We start from the raw sequence: 21,197 nt of genomic DNA on the forward strand, positions 1-21,197 counted from the left end.
CATCACAGACACCATACCATGATGAAGTCCCCATAAGTCCAACTGTACAGGTTTTGGACATAGAGAAATTAATACATTTTAGGAACCCTTTAATATGTAATGCACAACTAAATTTGGTGGGACTTCATCTAGCTGGCAGGAAGACAAGGGGTCATGGCTCTTTTAAAACGCCCCACTGCCATTGGTTATGAGGGAGAACAAAGGGGGACTCACCTGAATGGAGCCAAAGGTGGGAAATGGAAGTTGCCAGAGCAGGTGGGGACACCATGAGCACTGGGAGATAGAGGGTGGGTATGTATTTATACCCCAGGCCCTCCAGATGGAACCCTCTCTCTCATCACATCCCGCAGCACAACCCTCCCACCTATAGGATGAGAGTAGTACTGGGTATTATGCTCTGCTGTAGGCATTGAGTTAATCAACTTTTTCTTTCTGTTCGGGGCTTGAAAGGAATATTTCCCTCACCACTAAACTGTCCAAGTGGTGGTGGGCTTTTTATGCCTTCCTTAAAGCAGACCAGGGACCAAGTGGGAGATATAATAAGATGCTGCAGATTAGTAGGTAGCAAACGTGGTAAGCGTCCTTTGTGGGTACTTGTTACAGAGTGGATACAGTTCCTGATAAACAGTAGTTGGAAGAGGTTTTAGGGGAAGGCATCCTCTAAAGAAGCTGCGGAGCAGGAGTTGGGGCTCCTAACATCTGGTACACTGGCGAGATAACCCTCACCTGGCACATATAATGTTAGAGAAACAAGGCGGGGGAGGTAATATTTTTTATTGGATCAACTGCTGTTGATGAGAGATACAAGCTTTCAAGCTTATGCAGAGCTCTTCTTCAGGTCTGTGGAGCTGAAAAGCTTGTCTTTCACCAACAGCAGTGGAGCCAATAACAGGCATTACCTCTCCCCCCTTGTCTCTCTAATATCCTGGGACCAACAAGGCTACAACAACACTGTGTACATAATGTTGTAATTTTAAGATGAGGTTTTCAAAACTGTTCAGTGTTGGCCTAACTCTGTCAAATTTTATTTTTTTCAAAATCAACACACTCGTGGGAAACATTTCAGTTTCAGCTAAACTTCAGTTTCTGATGGAAATATTTTACCAGCTCTAGTCCTGAGAGAGAGAGAGAGACAGAGAGAGAAATCAGTGAACAGAGTGCAGGTGAAGCAGTCAAAAGTGTACAAATAATGCAGTTTATCACAAAATTCTGTAACTGTTTATCTGTTTGTCACCACCACCACATGTGTTTTTTTGTGTACGTATGTATAGCACTCTATCCTCAGACAAGGAATGAAAGAGGTCTGTGACAAGAACATTCAAATAATGTGAAGGAGTTGCCTGGATTTAGATGTATAAACTCATCTGTTAAAATCAATCATTCAGTTGAATTCAAATTTAGGGTCAGTTTGCATTTAGGAAGGGGGGGTGACTTTAGGGTTTAGGAATTGGGCTGAACATCTTCCTTCTGGTGAAGCATACCTATTCCTCATTTCCATGCTGGCACTGGTTCCAGGGGAATTCATTAAAGCCTTGCTCCCACACTAAGCAGTAACCATGCTACGATAATGATTTCCAGCAATGCTAGGTTAACTTTTGCACATCATCTTATTTAATTATTTATTTTAATTTTAATTCACTATGACAATCTCTTGAGATACGCAACTCATTTTCATGAGGGCTCCCAGGAGACAGCAATCATACAAGTCTACTCTGTAGTACCATATATCATTATTACACAAAAACATAGAGCAGGACACTCAATCTAAAACTGCAGACAACAGCATTGAGCAGTCAACATCTTAGAGCATCAGTTTAACAAACAATTTAGAGGAATTTAAAAGATTCAGTCCCATGTTTGTTTTAGTCCCTCACAATTAAAGTAACTAAAAGTTTCTTCAGTATTTTCTTCCAATTATGTTAACCATTCAGTCTCTTCCTGTCTTTATAATTTCATCACCAACAAGCTAGACTTTGCCATGAATACTTACAGGGGACCTGCAATGGATTGTTTGTTTTTTTTAAAGTGGGGGCAAGCTCTCAGACTTTAATTGAAGGAATGTGGGAGATGAATCTTTATCAGTGAGATTTTTTATCTGGAATGTTAATTAAGTATTGGATTTTTAAACGTTTTCACTAAAACCTCAAAGCAATTTAAACAGTCTCACTAAAAATTCCTATGTCTTTCAATGGTTCAGCTTTTAGTCTCTGATGATGTCATAATGTAAATATTTCTCCGGTCATCCTACAGTATATCAAGGTAGTCAAGAACTGGAATTCTAACACAAATACCTAGCAATACCCATCCTTCCATCTTTTTTTAATTATTATATTAAAAAAATCAGAACTTGGTCATACATAGTAAAGGAAGAGGAAACACCACCCAGATACACCCCTATGCAGGTCATATTTACTAGATAATTTCCAGACTGGATAGCAGGTGGATAAAAATGATGATTTAAAAAAAATAAATTTTGTAATTTAAATTGGATTTTTTAATTTAAATTAAATATGAGGGGTTATAAATAATCCAATTTAAAATTAAATTTGAAATTACGACAACCTGTAGCAAGGTTTCAATTTACTATAATCTATTTAAATAATTTAAATTATATGCCTGTAGTACACGCTTCTATCAATTTTAAAGAAAATCATACCATTGAACTGGTGGAGGTTACTGGCTAAGCACCTGGAACCAGGATTTGTTAAAGTGCTGAATGAGCATTTGATAACAGTAGCCTCTCTGTGGGTACAGATAAAATACTTTCTTTGTTTCAGTTTATTCAACTAGTTTAGTTCAATGACTAGTTTACTAAAAGTTGAAAAAACACTGAGAATTCAACAACAACCCAGAAAAGATGGTTTTCCTCTTCCAATCTATAAACACAAACTAGATGTGAGATCATGAGATCTACTATTTCTAAAATCTTGAAGAACATGGTGACCAAAAATGGTCAGTTCCAATCGGTGACTATAGATCATACTTCCTTTGTTTAATAAATCATATTTTAAAATGCAAATCCTATTTTGATATTTTTTTCTTATGTATCCAGCAGAAATGGGTTTATTTAACTAATTGCAAACAATGTTTTAAAATGCTGGTTTTGCACATTTTTAATTTGAATTTTCATCCCAATAGAGCTTGACAGAAATCATAAGTAAAAATTTAATCGTCTAGTAAATAAGAAGTGCATCAGTCACTATTTTATAACATAAAAATGTAGAAACTAAGAATCTGAATAATTTTAAATTAAGCTATATAGTCACTTAAAAATAAATGAGCAAGCAGTGCTTTCCACAAAACCAAATCACAAATTTCCACACAAAAGGCAAGTTGGGTAATAATGAGTTCAGATACATTTTGTATACTGCTTAACTGCTCCATTGAGAGAAATTTCACTGTATATTGGTTTTAAAGGGTTTCTGGGTTTTTTGCTGTTCTTTTTTTTGTGCTGTGTTATAATGCCTGATGGGCTGTTCCCTTGAATCCTCCAAAATGGAAGTGAGAAAAGAAAAAAAAATCTTAAAAAAGATAAAAAGTGTGGCATTTTTGTTTTGTAAAGTACTATTTAACTTTCATTTAATTCACATGTATTTATATTGGAATGTATCAATACCTAATTTATTGTAATAGCTTTTCATAAGTAGGTGAATTGTTAGGAAGAAATCTCATGCTTCAGGGCATAAACTAATTTTCTGCTGGGATAAGAAAGGAGTGTGTTTTCCTAAGTGCAGAAGTATGGTCGGGAGCTAGGCACAGAAGTATGTGCCAGGAATCCTGTATTCTGTCTCTAACTCTGTCACAGACTTCCTACACTATCTGGTTGTGGCAAATCCCTCAAATTGTCCTTGATTCATTTCCCTGTTTGTAAAATGGGGATAATGATATTAACTGCACAGGGACGTTGTTTAGGACTTAATTAATCAGTGTTAGAAAAGCACCTTGTAGGGCAAATGTTTTTGTAATAGAGTATTAAAGATGGCTCGGTACATTGCTATTTTTGTTCATCATGGCACTGAGCACTGCTGAAGCTGAGATGAGGTACAAGGGACCAATGGTTTGATCCAGTGTAGCAAATCCTCTGTGAGTCTTCCAGAGAGAGAGAGAATGAAAGTGGCATCAAGATAAACTTTAAAATCTATACAGATCTTTTCTCTTCGGTTGAAAATACTGTATTATTACTCTCATCCAACTGCCCACTGTTCTAAACTACATGCTTGCAATGGAAAATATATCTCTCTTGTGGGTAATTCTACCTGTTAATTAGCACCAAAAGTTTAGGCAGGCATTTGCTCTGTGCTCTGATGACGTCTGATTAACTGTATTTGGACTGAGTACAAACTGAAAAAAGAGTAGCTAGTGTTCCGTTGGGGATATTCCTTTGAAATGTGTGGATAGAAAGACAAAGAAATCCATAAATCATAAGAATTGGTGAACTTCTGCTCCTATATGTCCCCTCTGATTTCTAATTTCTTGTCTTACTGTTTTCTAAAGTTTCCATCCTCCTCTCCTCCCCGCCAGGACATTTAGGTAGAAAAGATTTCTTCTGACTCTGTCAGTGTGTGTGTTCAGGTTACTAGTCTATTCCCTTCTACTGTCATATTAGATGGTTATACAATACAGCAAGAAGGGCAGAGGTGTGGTTATCATAAGATAAACACTCCCATTGGTGTGAGAGAAAACAGTATGTTCCACATAGAAGTTGCTTTATGACATCTGTAAAAACAAACAAAAAACAACAAAGATGTGTTTTTCTCCCTATCAGGAATATTGTGTTCTTTTACCTCAAAAATATTTCAATATCAATTACTCAGAAACATCTTCTGGCAAAAAGGGAAGCATGGGGGAAGCAACCCACTACTATACAAGTAAAATTATCTGCGATGTTTACTGATAACATTATGACAGGGGAGAGGAGCAATAGAAAACAGATAACTTTCATATGAATACACAAAAAACTGACGTGAATTTCATCTTTAAAATAGATTCAGTAGTAGCTAATTTATCTAACTACAATCTTGCTCCATCTCTATCAGAGGGCAGTTTTAATTCTAACTCTGTGGTGAATGTTTGTACATATGATTTCAGACCTTGGGAATAGTCAGTGTCTGACCTCTGCAGAGATTATATATTGCTACAGAATTCTGGTAATAGAACAAACTCCTTGTCAAGGAGAACATTAGCCTTTCATTGGATCCTGAGACGATTTGGGTGGACATACATTTTAAAGACTGATCTTTTATCCAAGGCTAATCTTCCTTTTTTAAGGTGGGGGAAAAAAGGGACTTTCATTACTGGGAAACAAGAGCCTATCTTATACAATTTGAAGCCCTGCTGATGTTTCAGACCAACAATGCTCACTTTTTAATTTGTTTTATGTACATATTTCCGGAACGCTCCAGAGAATCCTGGAGACTGAAGCCCTCTATGCAGGCACGTAGGAGGTGAAACACAGGCACTATCAGTTCATGATTTGGTCACACAGTTCTGCCAATTTGCCTCAGTTCTGACCAGGAGTCTCCACATTCATTCTTTTGTTGCCTTTAAAAAAAAAAACTACCAGTAGCCATGACGGTGGTTTTCATAATGTTGGACCTCTGTCCAGTTGAAAGTTCATGGAGACCAAGAATTCATTTCACATAATTTGCTAAACACTATCAATCAAGTAGCAGTGTTTTTTGATTACTACCAACTTGGACTGATGCTGTCACCCTGAACCAGTAGGTGAAAGCCCCAGTCTCATACTACCAGAGTCCCTTGAGTCATCCAGTCCTTACATTGCATATATTTTATGCACTTTTAAAGAGCCATACTAACTTTTAAGTGCTTTCATAAAAACAATCAGAAAACACTTCCACAAAAGGTTGAAAAGAAATGTTGATTGGTGTAGGACCCTTTGACAGAACCAATTAGCACAGCAGTGGGTACATCACCTTTTGAGGTTGAAAGGCTGTAATTACTGTTTTTAGTGATGTGTAAGTGGTTTTCATTTTTTCCCCTTCTATTAGGTATAAAATGGTTGGCTGTGGCAGTCTATTGTGAAGACCTCGGAACAAATACCAGAAATTTCTCCACTCAATTCTTCATGATGTAAATGCAGTGTGACCTTTCCCCAATGGGCAGTTAAACCATGGACATACTAAAAAAAACATTTTGGACTGTTTTTCTAAACCAGGCTTCACCTTCCCTCTTGGGGACCTATTAAGGGATTACATCTGAAAAGAAAAACAAAAGAGAGAAGGAAACCTTGAACTGGAAAGTTATCCTACAATGAGAATTATGAGCACATCTTGTATCTGCCCAGTCCTAGTTTGTCTCTGTTTTGTGCAGAGGTGTTATGGAGCTGCTCATCATGGCTCCATCAAGGTGACCAGAAATCAAACCAAACACATAGAAGGTGAAACAGAAGTGCACCATCGTCCCAAGCGTGGATGGGTATGGAACCAGTTCTTTGTTTTAGAAGAACACCTGGGACCAGATCCCCAGTATGTGGGAAAGGTAAGGTCTTATTTCTTTTCTGTAAAGGGGTACAGGGACATTAGGAGAGGAACATATTGTTTTTTCAGATGCCAACCTAGTTGATGTCTCCTGTAAAGTTGGAAGCACCTCAGAAGTCAATGATGTTACAGACATTGACAAATTATTTGCCCATTATCTCTATTTATTTACAATAATAATCATGATGAGTAAAAAAAGATGACATATAACGATAACATTCACTGCATCATCTTTAGTGTTTTATGTTAAAAAGACAATTAGGAGCAACTGGTGCAGTTCACACTCCTCAGTGAGATTCTGTACTACCCCAAATGCAACATGCTCAATATACCATTACACACAGATGCTGACTAGTTCAGAACAAGTTGAAAATCTTCCCTGAGAAATGCTTTAGGGACAAGATTTGTCCAACAAGGTGTAGGCCAACTTTGAGATCCATGTGAAGAAGTACCATTCTGGAGCGAGTTTCTTTGGGACTCTTCCTCTCTCAGAGCATATATGATATGCTTCCCTCCACAGCTGGCCGTGTATGTATCTGGGGGTAATGACACCATATCTACCACGTCCATTTAGGGTGCAACATTAGAGTGGTAGGAGCCCAAGGAGAGTGCAAAGACTACATTTATGTTTGGCTTTATGCAGTGAGTTCAGGGGAAAGCTCCTTATACTTTCCCACCACCCTTATGCTCCTGTGTAGGTGCCAACCAAAAACTGGTTCCCAGCATGTAATGTTGTCTGTATGAGATAATCCATGCTAAAAAAAAAAAAGTCATTACAAGAACATGAAGGCTGCAAAGTGTCATTGCTTGACTTCTGAGAGCCTCCAAGTTACAGGCTGTCTAAACACTGTTCTCTTCTACACATTATGATACAGCCTTTCATTAAACCATTTTAGTTTTTCCTTAGGACCCTCACCTCATTCATTGCTCAGGATGGATGGTGCTCAGGAAATGAGGCAGCTATTCAGTATTTTTTTTTCATCTTCCTCATTCAATGTGTGTCCCCATGCCTCATTTGCTGCACTCAGTTCAAACTCTGCACCGAATAAGGATAATATTTTTCCTTCTTTCTTCATAGGGTTCTCTTTGATGCTAACCATTTTAGTATCTTAGTGCCTCACAAAAGCTACTGAATTTATCTTTGCAGCAACTTCCTTAAAATGGGAGGTATCAATATTCCATTTTACATTTGGCAGTAGTTGTGATATTCTAATTTAGTTTAGAGATTGACCATTATTAACTTAGGTAGCTTTATTTATTATTATTTTTATTCAAAAAGGGAAATCTGGCCAGTAGAGACTAGAATAATACTACAGTAGTAATCACCAGAATTTAAAGCATGGTTGCTGTGTTGTAGTGTCTCTTCATTTTGAGAAATAGGTTTCTGAACTGCTGTAATATCTACGGTAATTTCATCTACATTATCTAGGTTTCATTTGATGTGCCTTTAATTTGACAAGAGATTTTCCTACCAGGACCCTAGATTTATGAAGGAGTGCATGGGAGCGTGTGTCTCTGTAATTCTAGGCATCTGTTCAATGTCACTGACCTGCCAATGCTGTAAATTATTAATCCAGTCATCTATTCTGCCTCATTGGTGTTAGTGTTAGATACATGCCCTTTCACATTTTTCATGCCCAGTTTAGGAATAACATCACAAGATGAGAATCATTATGTAAAATGCTGTTATATTGTTGCAGTCATTGTCACTGTAATGTACACTAAGGACAAGAATAGGTCTCTAATCAAAATGGTGAGGTAGCTCATCCTTATTATGAGGATGGATTATTTTTTTGTATTGACTGTGTATTGTACAGCATGTGCTCAGACACACAGGCCTTAGTTTACACATAATCATCTAGTCTGACCTCCTGCACAATTGCAGGCCACAGAACATCACCCACCCATTCCTAAAATAGACCCATAATAACTTGGTGAGTTATTGAAGTCCTCAGCTCATGATTTAAAAACCTCAGGTTTACAGAGAATCCAACCTTTACACTAGTTTAAACCTGCAACTGACACATGCCCCATGCTACAGAGAAAGGCAAAAAAGGGTCTCTGCCAATCTGACCTGGGGGAAAATTCTTTCACAATCCCAAATATGGCAATCAGTTAGATACTGAGCAAGACACACCAGACAGGCACCTGGGAAAAAATTGTCTTTAGTAAGTCAGAGCCCTCTCCATCTACTGTCACATCACCAGCTGTTGGGGATATCTGCTACTAGCAGTTGCAGATTGGCTACATGCCATTGCACGCAGCATCATCATGCCACCCACTCCATAAACTCATCAAGCACAATCATGAAGCGAGTTAGGTTGTTTGCCCCCACTAATCCTCTTGGAAGGCTTTCCATTCCTCTGGTTAATTCCTTCCTTTAATTTCAAGCCTAAGCTTGTTGATGGCCAGTTTATATCCATTGGTTCTTATGTCCATATTGGCAATTAACTTAAATAACTCCTCTCCCTGCTTTGTATTTATCCCTCTGGCATATTTATAGAGAGCAATAATATCTCCCCTCAGCCTTCTTTTGCTTAGGCTAAACAAGCTAAGCTCTCCTTTCCTAAGATAGGTTTTCCATTCCTCTAATCATCCTAGTAGTCCCTCTTTGCACCTGTTCCACTCTGAATTCATCTTTCTTTAACATGGGAGATGAGAACTGCACACAGCATTCCAGATGAGGTCTCACCAGTACCTTCTATAAAGGTACTAACACTTCCCTATCTCTACTGGAAATACTTTGCCTGATGCATCCTAGGATTGCATTAGCCTTTTTCACAGCTGCATCATATTAGTGGCTCATAGTCACCCTGTGATTAACTAATATTCCCAGGTCTTTCTCCTCTGTCACTTCCTACGGATAAATCCCCATTTTATAGCAAAAAATCTTGTTGTTATTCCCTAAGTGCATGATTTTGCACTGTCTGGTGTGCCTCGATATCCAAGCCACTTCCCCCCAGCTACCTCGCCCACTACTCTGGATCCCAGCCCATGGACCCTGTAGAGGGCCGCTGTCTGCTGTGTCCCTTTAACAATGTTGCACAGCTTCTCTAATTCCCTGGGCCACTTTCCCGCAGCTCCACAGCATCTTCACTCTTACCTCAAGACCTTGTCCTAATGGAGTCCTAGTAACCAACTCATGGCTCCTTCTCACTCTCCCCGGCTTCTGGCTGTGCTGCCCTGTCTGGGGTTCTGTAGTTCCATCAGCGAGGCAGAAACCATCCACGTTCCTACAGCTCTAGCAAGGAACTGAACTCCCTCTTTCCCTGCAGCTCTTCTTATACTAGGCAGCTGGGCCTTGATTGGCTGTGTCCCACACAGCCACTTTAGGCAGCTTGGAAGACTCTCTCAACTTCCCTTTTTTGGGGCAGGGTGTGGCAGGGCCACGAGGCCTCCAGCAGGGAGCCTCAGAGGATCTGGAATACCCTGTCACATAGGTACTATATTAGCAATCCTCCATTCATAGGATATAACCCCCTAATTTACAGATTTATTAAAAATCCTTGCTATTGTTTTTTTTAAATGTCATATTCCAATTCCTTTAATATTCTTGGATGGAGATATCTGGGTGCCCTGATTTAGTCACATTAAGATGTTGATTTTTGACTTTGACATTGTATGTGGTAATTTCTACTTCCATATTCTTATTTCCATTAGCCATCCTGCCACTACTCCTAAGGTTTTCATTGCCCTTTTTAAAAACTGAGACAAAGTATTTGTTTAGGTGTTGGCCCATGTCTAGATAATCTTTAATCTCCACCCCATCCTCAGTGTTTAGTGGTCCCACGTCTTCTTACCTTGCTTTCTTTTTATTTACCATATATACTCGATCATAAGCCAATTCATTTATAAGCAGACCCCCCCAAGACGGATAAGTAAAAATGGAAAATGTTTATAACCCATTCATAAGCCAACCCTATAATTCAGGGGTCAGCAAACTTTGGCTCCCAGGCCATCAGTATAAGCTGCTGGTGGGTCAAGATGGTTTGTTTACCTCAAGCATCCGCAGGCACGGAGGTAAACCTAAGTAAACAAAGTGTCCCGACTCACCAGCTGCTTACTGTGACAGGCCGGGACAGCAACTGGTGGAGAAATTTTTTTGTGGGGAGAAGCTGGGAGTCAGTGGAGTAACCTCTGTGACCACCCCCACGTGACCCCACCCCTAGCCTGGGACCCCCACACTTTCCCCATCCCATCCCTTCCCACCTTATCTGGGGAGGGCCAGGGGAGGATGTCTCTGACCTGGCTGGAGCTGCTCCGGCAGGCTGGGCGGCACGGCCACAGCCTGCTCTGGGGGCTGGGACCGAACGGCACTGCTGCAGCCTGCCAGCCCCAGAACTGCAGCTACTTCAGAGGCTCGGGGGAGAGCAGTGTGGCCAGAAGCGGAGAGACTCTGGCCCTGCCTCTTCCCTTCTGGCTCTGCTGGCTGTGCTCCCTCTGTTGGGGGGAGGGGCTGTGTCCCACCTCTCCTTCTCTATACCTGTTCATAAGCCGACCCCCTTCTCTGGTGCTTCCCTTTTTTACTAAAAAAAATTCGGCTTATGAATGAGTATACAGTATATGACTATAGTACCTTTTACTATTTGTTATAATCTCCTTTGCAAGGCCCAACTCTGCTTAGCTTTGGCTGTTCTCACTTTTCCCCGGTACACTTTCTGAGCTCTAAGAGGTAGCTTTCCTTGCTGGATCCATCCATTCCTTGTAGACTTTCCGCTTTCTCTTAATCACTTATTTGAGATGCTTGCTCATCCAGCGTGATCTGCAACTCTTCCCTACAATTCCCTCCCTCCTCCACCACCACCCGGCTTGGGATGCAGGCTTCAGATAGTTTCTGCAACTTTGATTTAAAATAATTTCAAGCCTCTTCCATGTTCAGATCCTTTAGTTCTTCAGTCCAGTCCACTTCCCTAACTAATCCCATTAATTGTTTAAAGTTTCCTTTTTGAGATCAAAGACCCTAGTTGCAAATCTATTTTTCTTTATCCTTCCATTTAGTTTAAACTGAAGTAGCTCATGATCATTTGATCCAAGGTTGTTGCCTGCAACCCGTTTTTTCTGTGATGTCCTCACTGTTCACCAATACCAAATCTAAAATGGCATCACCTCTTGTTCATTCAGGAACTATTTGTTGAAGAGATCCGTCAGCCATCACATCCAGGAAAATCTGGGCCGTACTATTATTAGTAGCACTTGTCTTCCAATCTGTATCTGAGAAATTAAAGTCGCTCATAATCCCACAATTGCAAGTAGTATTTATTTAATTTAAAACTTTACAGGTCTCTATCCATATCTAAATCAGATATTGGGGGCCTGTAGCATACCCAACGCACTATCTTGGGGGAACTTCTGATAGCTTTCGTCCCCAAAGCGACTTTGACTAAAACAGACAGTTTTATCCATTACATCACTTCCAATTTCTTTGCAGTCTACCTCATCATTAATATGCAATGCTACTCCACCATCTTTTCCTTCATTTTTGTCTTTCCTAAACAGCATATACCCTTCAATATCTGTACTGCAGTCATGACTACTGTTCCATCATGTTTCTGTTATCCCTATAATATCTAGTTTCACTTCCTACACCAGTAGTTCTAGTTCCTCCATTTTGTTACCCAGGCTACTTGCATTGGTGTTGTTTCTGTTTGGATTCCTCCAGATTCCTCACCCAGTTAGGTACAGTCATTCGACTGCCAGTATTGCCTACCTGACTGTTAGCTTCATTGGTATAGACACTATCTTTCCCTCTTAAACTCCATTCTCCTACCCATTGTTCTTCCTTTCTCAATTGCTGTATTTCATTTTGATTTTCTTCCTGGTCAATATTAGAATCAGGCATGAAGATTACATAAGCACCTCCCAACCGTCACCCCTGAGTTCCTAGCTTAAAGCTCTTTTAATCAGTTTTGCCAACCTTTATCCCAGAAGTCTATTTCCCTCCCTACAAGGGTGGAGTCCACCCATGAGAACAGTCCTCTGTCCATGAATGCCTCCCAGTGGTCTAACATCCCCAAACCCTCCTCATAGCACCACTGTCTGAGCCAGCTGTGAATCATCAAAATCTTGTGGTGTCTTCATTCTCCTCTTCTAGGAACAGGTAGAATCCTACTGAAGATCACCTGAGCCTCCATTTCTTTATGTTTCTCTCCTAGCCTGGCACAGTCTTTCTTGATGTGTTCCAGCAAGAATCTATCAGTATCATCTTTTCCCAGGTGAAGGAAAATCAGTGGACTCTTTTGTGTTCCCATTAGGATCCTCTTCAGCCTTACATCTTCAGGTCCATGTTCCATATCTTAGCTCCCAGCAGACAGCAAACTCTTCTGTTCTCCAGATCAGCTCTGGTGACAGGCCTGTCTATTCTTCTTAGTAGGAAGTCACCAATCACGTAGACTTTCCTCTTCCTGGGGGGATTGGGGGGATTCCCCGGACTTCCTCCTGTTCTTTCTGGCTGCAAGTCATCCTGTATCCTCCCAGAACTCTGAACTCTCTCCATTGACTCTTCCCCTCTTCTTGTAGGAATAGCAGCTCTTAGCTTCTTTCTTGCCATCCCACCTTCTGTTACTGCCTGCTGTGCCCCTTCTTCATTTTCCAACTCAGCAAAACTACTTCACTGGCTGGTCTTTTCCTGTCCCGGGTTCTCATAGTCACTTGCTTCCACTGCCCTCTTTCCTCACCCAGCAGTCTATCTTCGCTGTTCTCCAGTCCATCTGCGAGTCTTGACATTTCCCTTTAGACTCCTCTTGCTTTCCCTCCATCATGTCCAAATCACCTTTGAAACTCAACCATAGTTTCCACCTGCACCTCCAAACTTTGGATCTTTTCTTCCATCAGCTCTATAAGGCAGCACTTCATACGAACAGAGCTCTTTCTGGATACTCCCCTTACAAACACCCACTCAAATTCCCCTGTTTTCAGCTCTGTTTGCTGGCTCTTGTGCTGCTGACTGGCTACTTGGCTGCTTTTATAGGACCCCTAATCAGGGCTGTGCAATCAAAGTTTCTGATTCTATCTCAGCACACTGCTCCCTTCCAGATTTGCAAACTGAAAACACACATACACACAAACTTAATTACTGCCCCTAAGGAATAGGGGTTTGCCTCCTCTCTCCTTCTCCAACAGAACTCCCACTCAAACTCCCCTAGTTGCAGCTCTGCTGGCTCCTGTGTCACTGATCCTGAATTTTAACATGTTACATACCCATTCTTAAAGTGTAATATTTCTATTCTCCTAGAAACATGTTGCTAGGAGACTGGAAAATTGTATGAAATGTATCTATATTAGTAACACTCTTAAGGTTTTTATAGGAACATGGAACATGACAAAATACAGCACTTTACCAAATGGGATTATGATAAGAATGAGAAATGGTCCTATTGTACATGATTCTCTCTGATATTAAGATTATTATTAACATTGCCTCGCTAATGTGGTACTTGGGTGTCATATGTACAATTGTGGAGTATATATTTCTAGTACATGCAGAATCAGTCACTCTGTTAAAAAGGAAAATTATGGTTGTTCTGGGGAAGTTTTCCTGAAAACTTCCAAGAGAACCAGAATATCTAACCTAATATCTGTCCTTGCGAGATGTCCAGCATATATACATGCAATAAAGAAATTCCATCATGTGGAGCTATTTTCCTGATAGTGACAAAATGCTCCATCCTTCATGAGCGTTCAATAAGTCAAAGGCTCATGAGGACTCTTACCTCTGAGTGGGCACTTTACATGATAAGGCAAAACTCTACATTCTCCATTGAGTCTTGAGCCTTGGACAAAGCAGGGCTCACGTATGCAGAATGTCCTGGGAAGGAGTTGGGCACTACTCTCATAAAATGGGAGAGTCCCGAGAAGAGAGCAACAAAGAAGTTGGCACTGCTTGCTGCATCATCTCTTCACTTGCAATAATTCACATTGGGTGTATTTTCCACACATAAAAGGAAAAAACCCCAAAAACATGTACTTTCAGTTTAGCTGGCTTTTTATGTTAGACTAAGGAAAACAACAAATAGAAAAGTTGATGAGAGTGATGGAAAATCAGAGCTCATCTTGCAGTCCATAAGATCCTCAGACATCCCTGCCTCTGACAGACAGGTACTTATACTCCTGGTATGTTTAAAAGTGCACTGCACAGGAAACAGAATCATAGCTCACATCCTCAACATTCCTCACCTTGGAGACACAAGTAAGATGCACTGTGATGGTGGGGTGGCAATAACAATCTGACTCTTGAGTGAGTTATGCTGCTAAGGAAAATAGCATAGTGACATAGGCATGGGATCCATGAAGTTGGAATCTGATATCTCTGATGGTGAGCCTTAGGTTCTGTGAGTTTGTAAGGGTATACCCCTCATAAGCAGCTGCAAAAATCTTCCCACAATGGGGGAATGAGTCTGGGAGTATTTTAGCCTTTTCTTATTTTTTTTTTACTGTTCACTGTAAAACACTTTGACACACTATTTATGAAGACAGTATAGCAAAGCATACCAAATTGAATGATATGACTCTCAGTTAAAGGGAGTTCAAGTGATAGATAGTATGAGAGGAGGATCAGATTTTAAAGAAAATTTTAGTATTTCCACTGCCATGGTAAAATATTGCACTGCAAATTAGTCATATAGAGAAAGAGATTCCCCATTATCATGTGGGATTTTCAAGATAATTCCTTGGAAGTTTTATTCTCTGAAGACTGAAGATACAGTATATTAAACGTGTATGCAGTGCTGTAGCCAGGTTGGTCCCAATATATTAGAGCAGGGGTAGATAACCCATGGCACGCGTGCCAAAGGCGGCACACAAGCTGATTTTCAGTGACACTCACACTGCCTGGGGTCCTGGCCTGTGTCCAAGGGGCTCTGCATTTTAATTTAATTTTAAATGAAGCTTCTTAAACATTTTAAAAACCTTATTTACTTTACATACAACAATAGTTTAGTTATATATTATAGACTTATAGAAAGAGACCTTCTAAAAAACTTTAAAATGTATTACTGGCACGTGAAACCTTAAATTAGAGTGAATAAATGAAGACTCGGCACACCACTTCTGAAAGGTTGCTGACCCCTGTATTATAGAGACAAGGTGGTTGAAGAAATATCTTTCATTGGACCAACTTCAGTCCACACTTAAACAGACCTAAAGAAGAGCTCTGTGTAGATTGAAAGCTTGTCTCTCACCACTAGTTGGTTCAATAAAATATATTACCTCACCCACCTTGTCTCTTTATATTATACTTGTCATTCATACTTCCTGAAAAAGACAATGTGATGACATGATGCTGAAAGAGATTAGTTCTAACACATAGCAATAATGATTTCGTATTTTCCTGATAAAATCAAGAAAATTGCAACTTTCTTGTCTTAATGTTAGTAAGGAGAGAAACTGAAAATATAGAGCTTAAATCAAATGTGGCATGCCAGAGTCAGGACTGGTCCTTTTGTCTCTTACCACCAAGTCCTCAACTAAGGGTATGAGTATGCAATACTGAGAGCTTATGCATAGAATGATAACACAGATAACAAGATAATGATAATACAGGATTGGGGTTATGTGGCCTGGATCTTTTCTAGCTTCATCCGTTATTTTCATAAAGGTATCTAAGGCTTTATTTTGCTCTCAGTGCAAGTGTCCTTGTCATCCATGCCAAGACTCCCCACAAAATATTGAGCTCCATAGTGTGTATTCTATGTAGCCTGATTCTGGGGGGAGAACATCACTGTCAGATCAATTGGCCATTAATCCAACATTATTAACTTCAGAAAGGTTCAGGCAACACATCTACAGCTTTATTCCTTATTTTCCGACAACTTTTTATTGTAATTAAAAACTGTGCATGTACCCTTTTTAATGGTGTCACCATTTTAATAGTGTTGCCAGGGCTGGCTTAGACTTGCTGGGGCCTGGGGCCAAAACCCAAGCCTAAGGACTTCAGCCATGGGCGGCGGGGTCAGGTTACAGGCCCCTTGCCTGGGGCTGAGGCCCTTGGGCTTTGGCTTTGGGCCTCCAGCCTGGGGAGGTATATCATGTTAAAAGCCAGTGGCTGCTTTCAAAAGATTGTGTGATATATTGCAGTTCCAGTATTTCATGTAATGTGTCTGATTTCTTCATGAGTTTTATTTAAGATTATAATCTCCCATACATGTTTTACTTCCCCCTAAGAATATTTGATATTTACAAGATTTATTTATTATGTAATAATAGTATTTCCAACCGTCTCTCTAGTGTTCCACACAAAGGTGGTTGCCTTCGTTTTATCCTCCTAATGAGATATTCCTTACCTTCAGAAAGCAGGTAACAAGGACCTGGATCTGGCCTTCCTTAAATTGAAAGTGACTAGTTTAAGGAATGAGTGGCCCTAAGCACTTAAAAGTCTTGACTTGATCAATGTTTCAACTTAGTGCAGAAAATGTTTTAAAAGTTATTGTGCTACAGATACTGGCCTGTGTGAATATGGTGTGAAAGGGCAAGAAGTAACAACAAGGAGAAAGTCAGAGAAAGAGAAGTCAGGACAAGACTCAGCAGTATAAAAAGAATTTGAAGGAAGATGAGTTCACCCTGATAAAATTGATTTAAACATTTAATTGAAATGATAGTCTCACTGCAGCAATCTGAGGGTTTACAGTATGAGGCTAACAAACTGGATAAAGCCTTTTGACAAAAACAATATTCTACTGATATAGTAGATTGAATGTTGTTGTTCTGACATAAAAGGACAAATTCCTCCCTGGGGAATTCCACATTGACTTCAGTGAAGTTACACCAGGTATGAATTTGACCCAATGTCTTTTGGGAAACAATGAAGTTCACTGTGTTCCAGCTTTTGTTTGTTTGTTCTGTCAAGTCAAAATGCACTTGTCAGTCTCATCTATATAGCCATTTCTTGTCATGGAACTGCATTATGAGTGACATAGAGAACATGCTCCAGGAAATCTAAGATATGGCTGAATTCTATGTTTCAAATTCAGAAGGGTGAAAGCAGTCTCTTCTACTGGGTTTTAATTTCTCCCCAATAACCTATGAATGTTTTGAGATTCCAAGTCATGAGAGAGTTCCATTATGTAACCCTTCTGCCCCTCTGAGTTGGCAGCAACAAGGCCCAGGTTCAGTATCCAGGGGTTCCGTTTCAATAACGCAATGCAAAACCAGCTCGAGTGACCTGGGACAATTACATACCCCCCCCCCGGGCACCTCTATGAGGCAATACTTCCCCTCTTACAAGCACGGAGTCTGAGTGTAGCAAAATCCTTTTTAATAAAGGAGGGAAACAATGCGGCATCATGTTGGGGAAACACCACAAACAGGATTCATAACACAAACCATAAGCAAAAGACCCACCTCCAAGTAAGTTTTGGCAGTGTCCTTTTCCCCTCAGGGTCTTAAGTCCAATCACCCCAAAGTCCAACAACTCAAAAGTCTCTGTCCCTGGTCAGTGCCGCCCCAGAGTTCAAAAGTTTATCTGCAAAGTTTTACCCCCCCAGCCTGGGTGGAAATGGGGGGGGGCACACGGGGTGTTAAGGGGCACCTTTCGTGGTCTGAGGCCGACTGCGCCATCTCTCCGTGGAGTTCTGCTGCAGCCTTCACCACGAACGGCTCTGCTCCATCAGCCACTCCGCTCCTCCAGCCGTCCCGTGAGCTTCTCCAGCCATCCCCACAAACTGCTCCGCTCTGCTCCACTCACTGTTCTGTGGGCTGCTCCAACCATCCCACAAACTGTTCTGCTCCGCTCCTCTCCGCTCCTTGTTCTGTGGGCCGCACCAGCTGTCCTGCAAACTGCTCCATTCTGCCAGCCGCTTAGCAATATATCTTCAGGCTCCCCCACTAGTTAACACAGCACTCAGTGATCTCAGCTCAGTAATTTTAGCTTTTTTAGTGATTTCAGCTTGTAGTAGGGGAGCCCCAGTGCTGATGCACCATTGGCCCAAAGTGAATTCAGCTCAGTAGCCTCTAGCTACACTCCTAATGGAATCAAAATTAGCTCTGCTATTCAACAGTGAAGAGAGGAGAAGGTGCAATTGGTGCTCCAGGCCCTCAAAAGGGGCCCATACTCTCAGGTACATATACCTAGCCCCAACCTCTCTCTTCACTTGGTTTTGGAATCCATGTCCCTTGTCTAGCGAGTGCTACTCAGTTGATGGTGAGACCCTCTGTCATAAAACAGTTTCATAGTCCCTCATTCACATAATCAGGGTAACAATACTTTATTCCTCCTGCCCCAATAACAGAGAAATTGGGGATCCCACAGCTGTCAAGGTGACCATTTTGGGCTGCCGTGGGCTCATGCTAGGTGTGGTGGGTGTTCCTATGCCAACAAGATCAGCCCCTGAAGTTCTTTCCCACACTCGCCATAATTCACCACCAGATGTCAGGATAGAGCTCATCCTGACTCTGCTTACAATTACATTCCACGACTAGTACAATTTGTGTAATGAGTCCCTCTTTCCTTATAGCCAAAAAATGAGGAAGAAAATGTAGCAAGTAGCATGTTCTAGGACTATGCAAGAACTAGATGTAGCGTGCAAAAGCCTGACTATTTACAGCAGATTTTATATCAGTACTATGATAATGGGAAGACTTTGCTCTTATACTGCAGGCTGATTCAGTCTACCTATCTTTAGTAGATACTTACTCAATGAGTAGCCACACTGAAATCAATGAGACTATCCACAGAATAAGAATCCTGTGCCCAATGAGATTAATGTCAAGGCTACAATCACCTTCAGAATCGGTGCCTGTTCATCATGAGTAAGGGTGGCAAGAACAAGCTCCTAAGCAGCCTCAGACACTAGAAAAGCAGAAAAACACAATAAAATAGAAAATTTACCTAAAAATGACCTGAAAAGGTTTGTGCTTTTTTTGTGCTTCTTTATAATGTATTAAAGATGAGAATTTTTTACTATTATTATTCTTCAAGAATATGAAGTATCAGGAATTGTAAATGTTATCTTTGCTGCTTTGCTAGAGGTCTCCCTTGAAGGACCCAGAAAGGTAGCTTGTGAGTTATCTCAACCCTTAATTGAAGGAGTTGTTGTAGTGAAATTTTAAGAACAAATCTCTCTTCCAACTGTTTTACACACACACTTCTTTAAACAGTCTGAATGAAAATCACTTCCTCTCTCAATCAATCAGGTTTTCTATCCAGGGTATCTATGGTCCCAAAACCTGTTACTTCTCTAGTCATCCAGAAAAACAAAACAAAACAGGGTGGACAACACATGAATTTTTAAGTGTAAAAAACTAGGAGAAATTAAATATATAATTATTTTAATCTGTTTTTAAGAACAGACTTGCAGGCCATTTTCCTACATTATAAAGGATTTGATTGATTGATTGCAAGTCACATTTAAATCACAACTTTTTGGAAGTACACAAGGTCAGTGTTCAGTCCTCCATGCCCATATTTAGCCTTTTTACCAATATAAAACTGAGGTTTACTTATTCTATAGGTTAACATATTGTTATGTGTAACTACCATTTCAGTGCAAGATCATACTGTTACCCCTTGCTTAAGCAGATTTGCGGCTCTTACTTCCATGTTCCTTGAAGTAGCACTTACTGGAACATTCTAACTCTTACCATTGAGCAAGCTCTTCATAGATCCCAAAATCTAAAGGTAACTGTTGATCTGTGCCAAGGGTTACAGCCTATTTAACCACACTTATGCTAACCTATGCTCCAGCTAATATCTTACAGGATACAGACCTGTAGGGTTCTTGTGTTGTAGCTGAATATAATAGAAGCAACTAAATATCATAAAGGCAAGCCAGTGAATAGAATGGGGGTGAATATAATGGCCAAGCTTGCCCTCTGGGTTACAGATGAGAAATGCAAGGGTTTAACTCAGCATTATAATGTTTTGCTCCTTCTTTGGGTAGATGTCCATGATCATACCATAGGTACGTATATTCTACTGATTTAAAGTAGCAATAGAGAGATCCAAGATTTACTGACCCTTTATAAACATTTAAGGATAATCTCTAACTATAAAAGCAATTATCAGCCAGAACAATGTGAAATGACTATTTCAGATTTTTTTTTTGCTCACAAGCATTTTATTGCAGCTGTGGGAGCTATGGAAGGTTCTTAGTGAGCAATTAATTTTCATGTATGTGATTTCCCCCTTGTGAGCTTGCCAGTTGCAGCTTGAACAGTTTTCAATAATACTGAATAGAACACAGAGAAGGGAACTAATAACCTTATTTAGAGAAGAATGGAGGAGGTGGCATTTTCATCCAGTTAAGATTTGTGGCTGTAGAGTTACAGCCACAAGCCTAAACTGTGGTCAAGCTGTGTAAGTCAGGAGAGGACAGAGGGCTACCATGGGTTTAAATCACCTTTGCATTCCTCTGGTCCTAGGTGCATTTGTCTTTCTGTGTGTTCCTGGGGAAAATTAGAGCATCTTTAGGGTTACTTTTTTGTGTAGGCCAACCACATGGAGCTGTTCATGGTAGCTAAGAATTAATTGCAATGGCCATTCTGGGTCAGACCAAAGGTCCATCCAGCCAGGTATCCTGTCTACCGACAGTGACCAATGCCAGGTGTCCAGAGGGAGTGAACCTAACAGGTAATGATCAAGTGATCTCTCTCCTGCCATCCATCTCCACCCTCTGACAAACAGTACACCATTCCTTACCCATCCTGGCTAATAGCCATTAATGGACTTAACCTCCATGAATTTATCAAGTTCTCTTTTAAACCCTGTTA

General features: G+C 40.5%; 1 protein-coding gene across 20 annotated transcripts in view; it reads left to right on the forward strand.

Moving 5' to 3' along the window:
• Positions 1–21,197, forward strand: part of CDH18 (cadherin 18) — a 644,661-nt gene that overhangs the window by 338,966 nt on the left and 284,498 nt on the right. For all 20 annotated transcript variants that reach the window (XM_045007543.1, XM_045007546.1, XM_045007537.1 and 17 more), the window contains one exon: positions 6,009–6,498. In XM_045007543.1, the coding sequence (XP_044863478.1) occupies positions 6,271–6,498 (228 nt within the window). In that variant the 5' untranslated portion in view covers positions 6,009–6,270. The remainder of the gene's footprint in view (positions 1–6,008; positions 6,499–21,197) is intronic.

Source organism: Mauremys mutica, chromosome 2, assembly GCF_020497125.1.
Source record: "Mauremys mutica isolate MM-2020 ecotype Southern chromosome 2, ASM2049712v1, whole genome shotgun sequence".
Taxonomy (NCBI): domain Eukaryota; kingdom Metazoa; phylum Chordata; order Testudines; family Geoemydidae; genus Mauremys; species Mauremys mutica.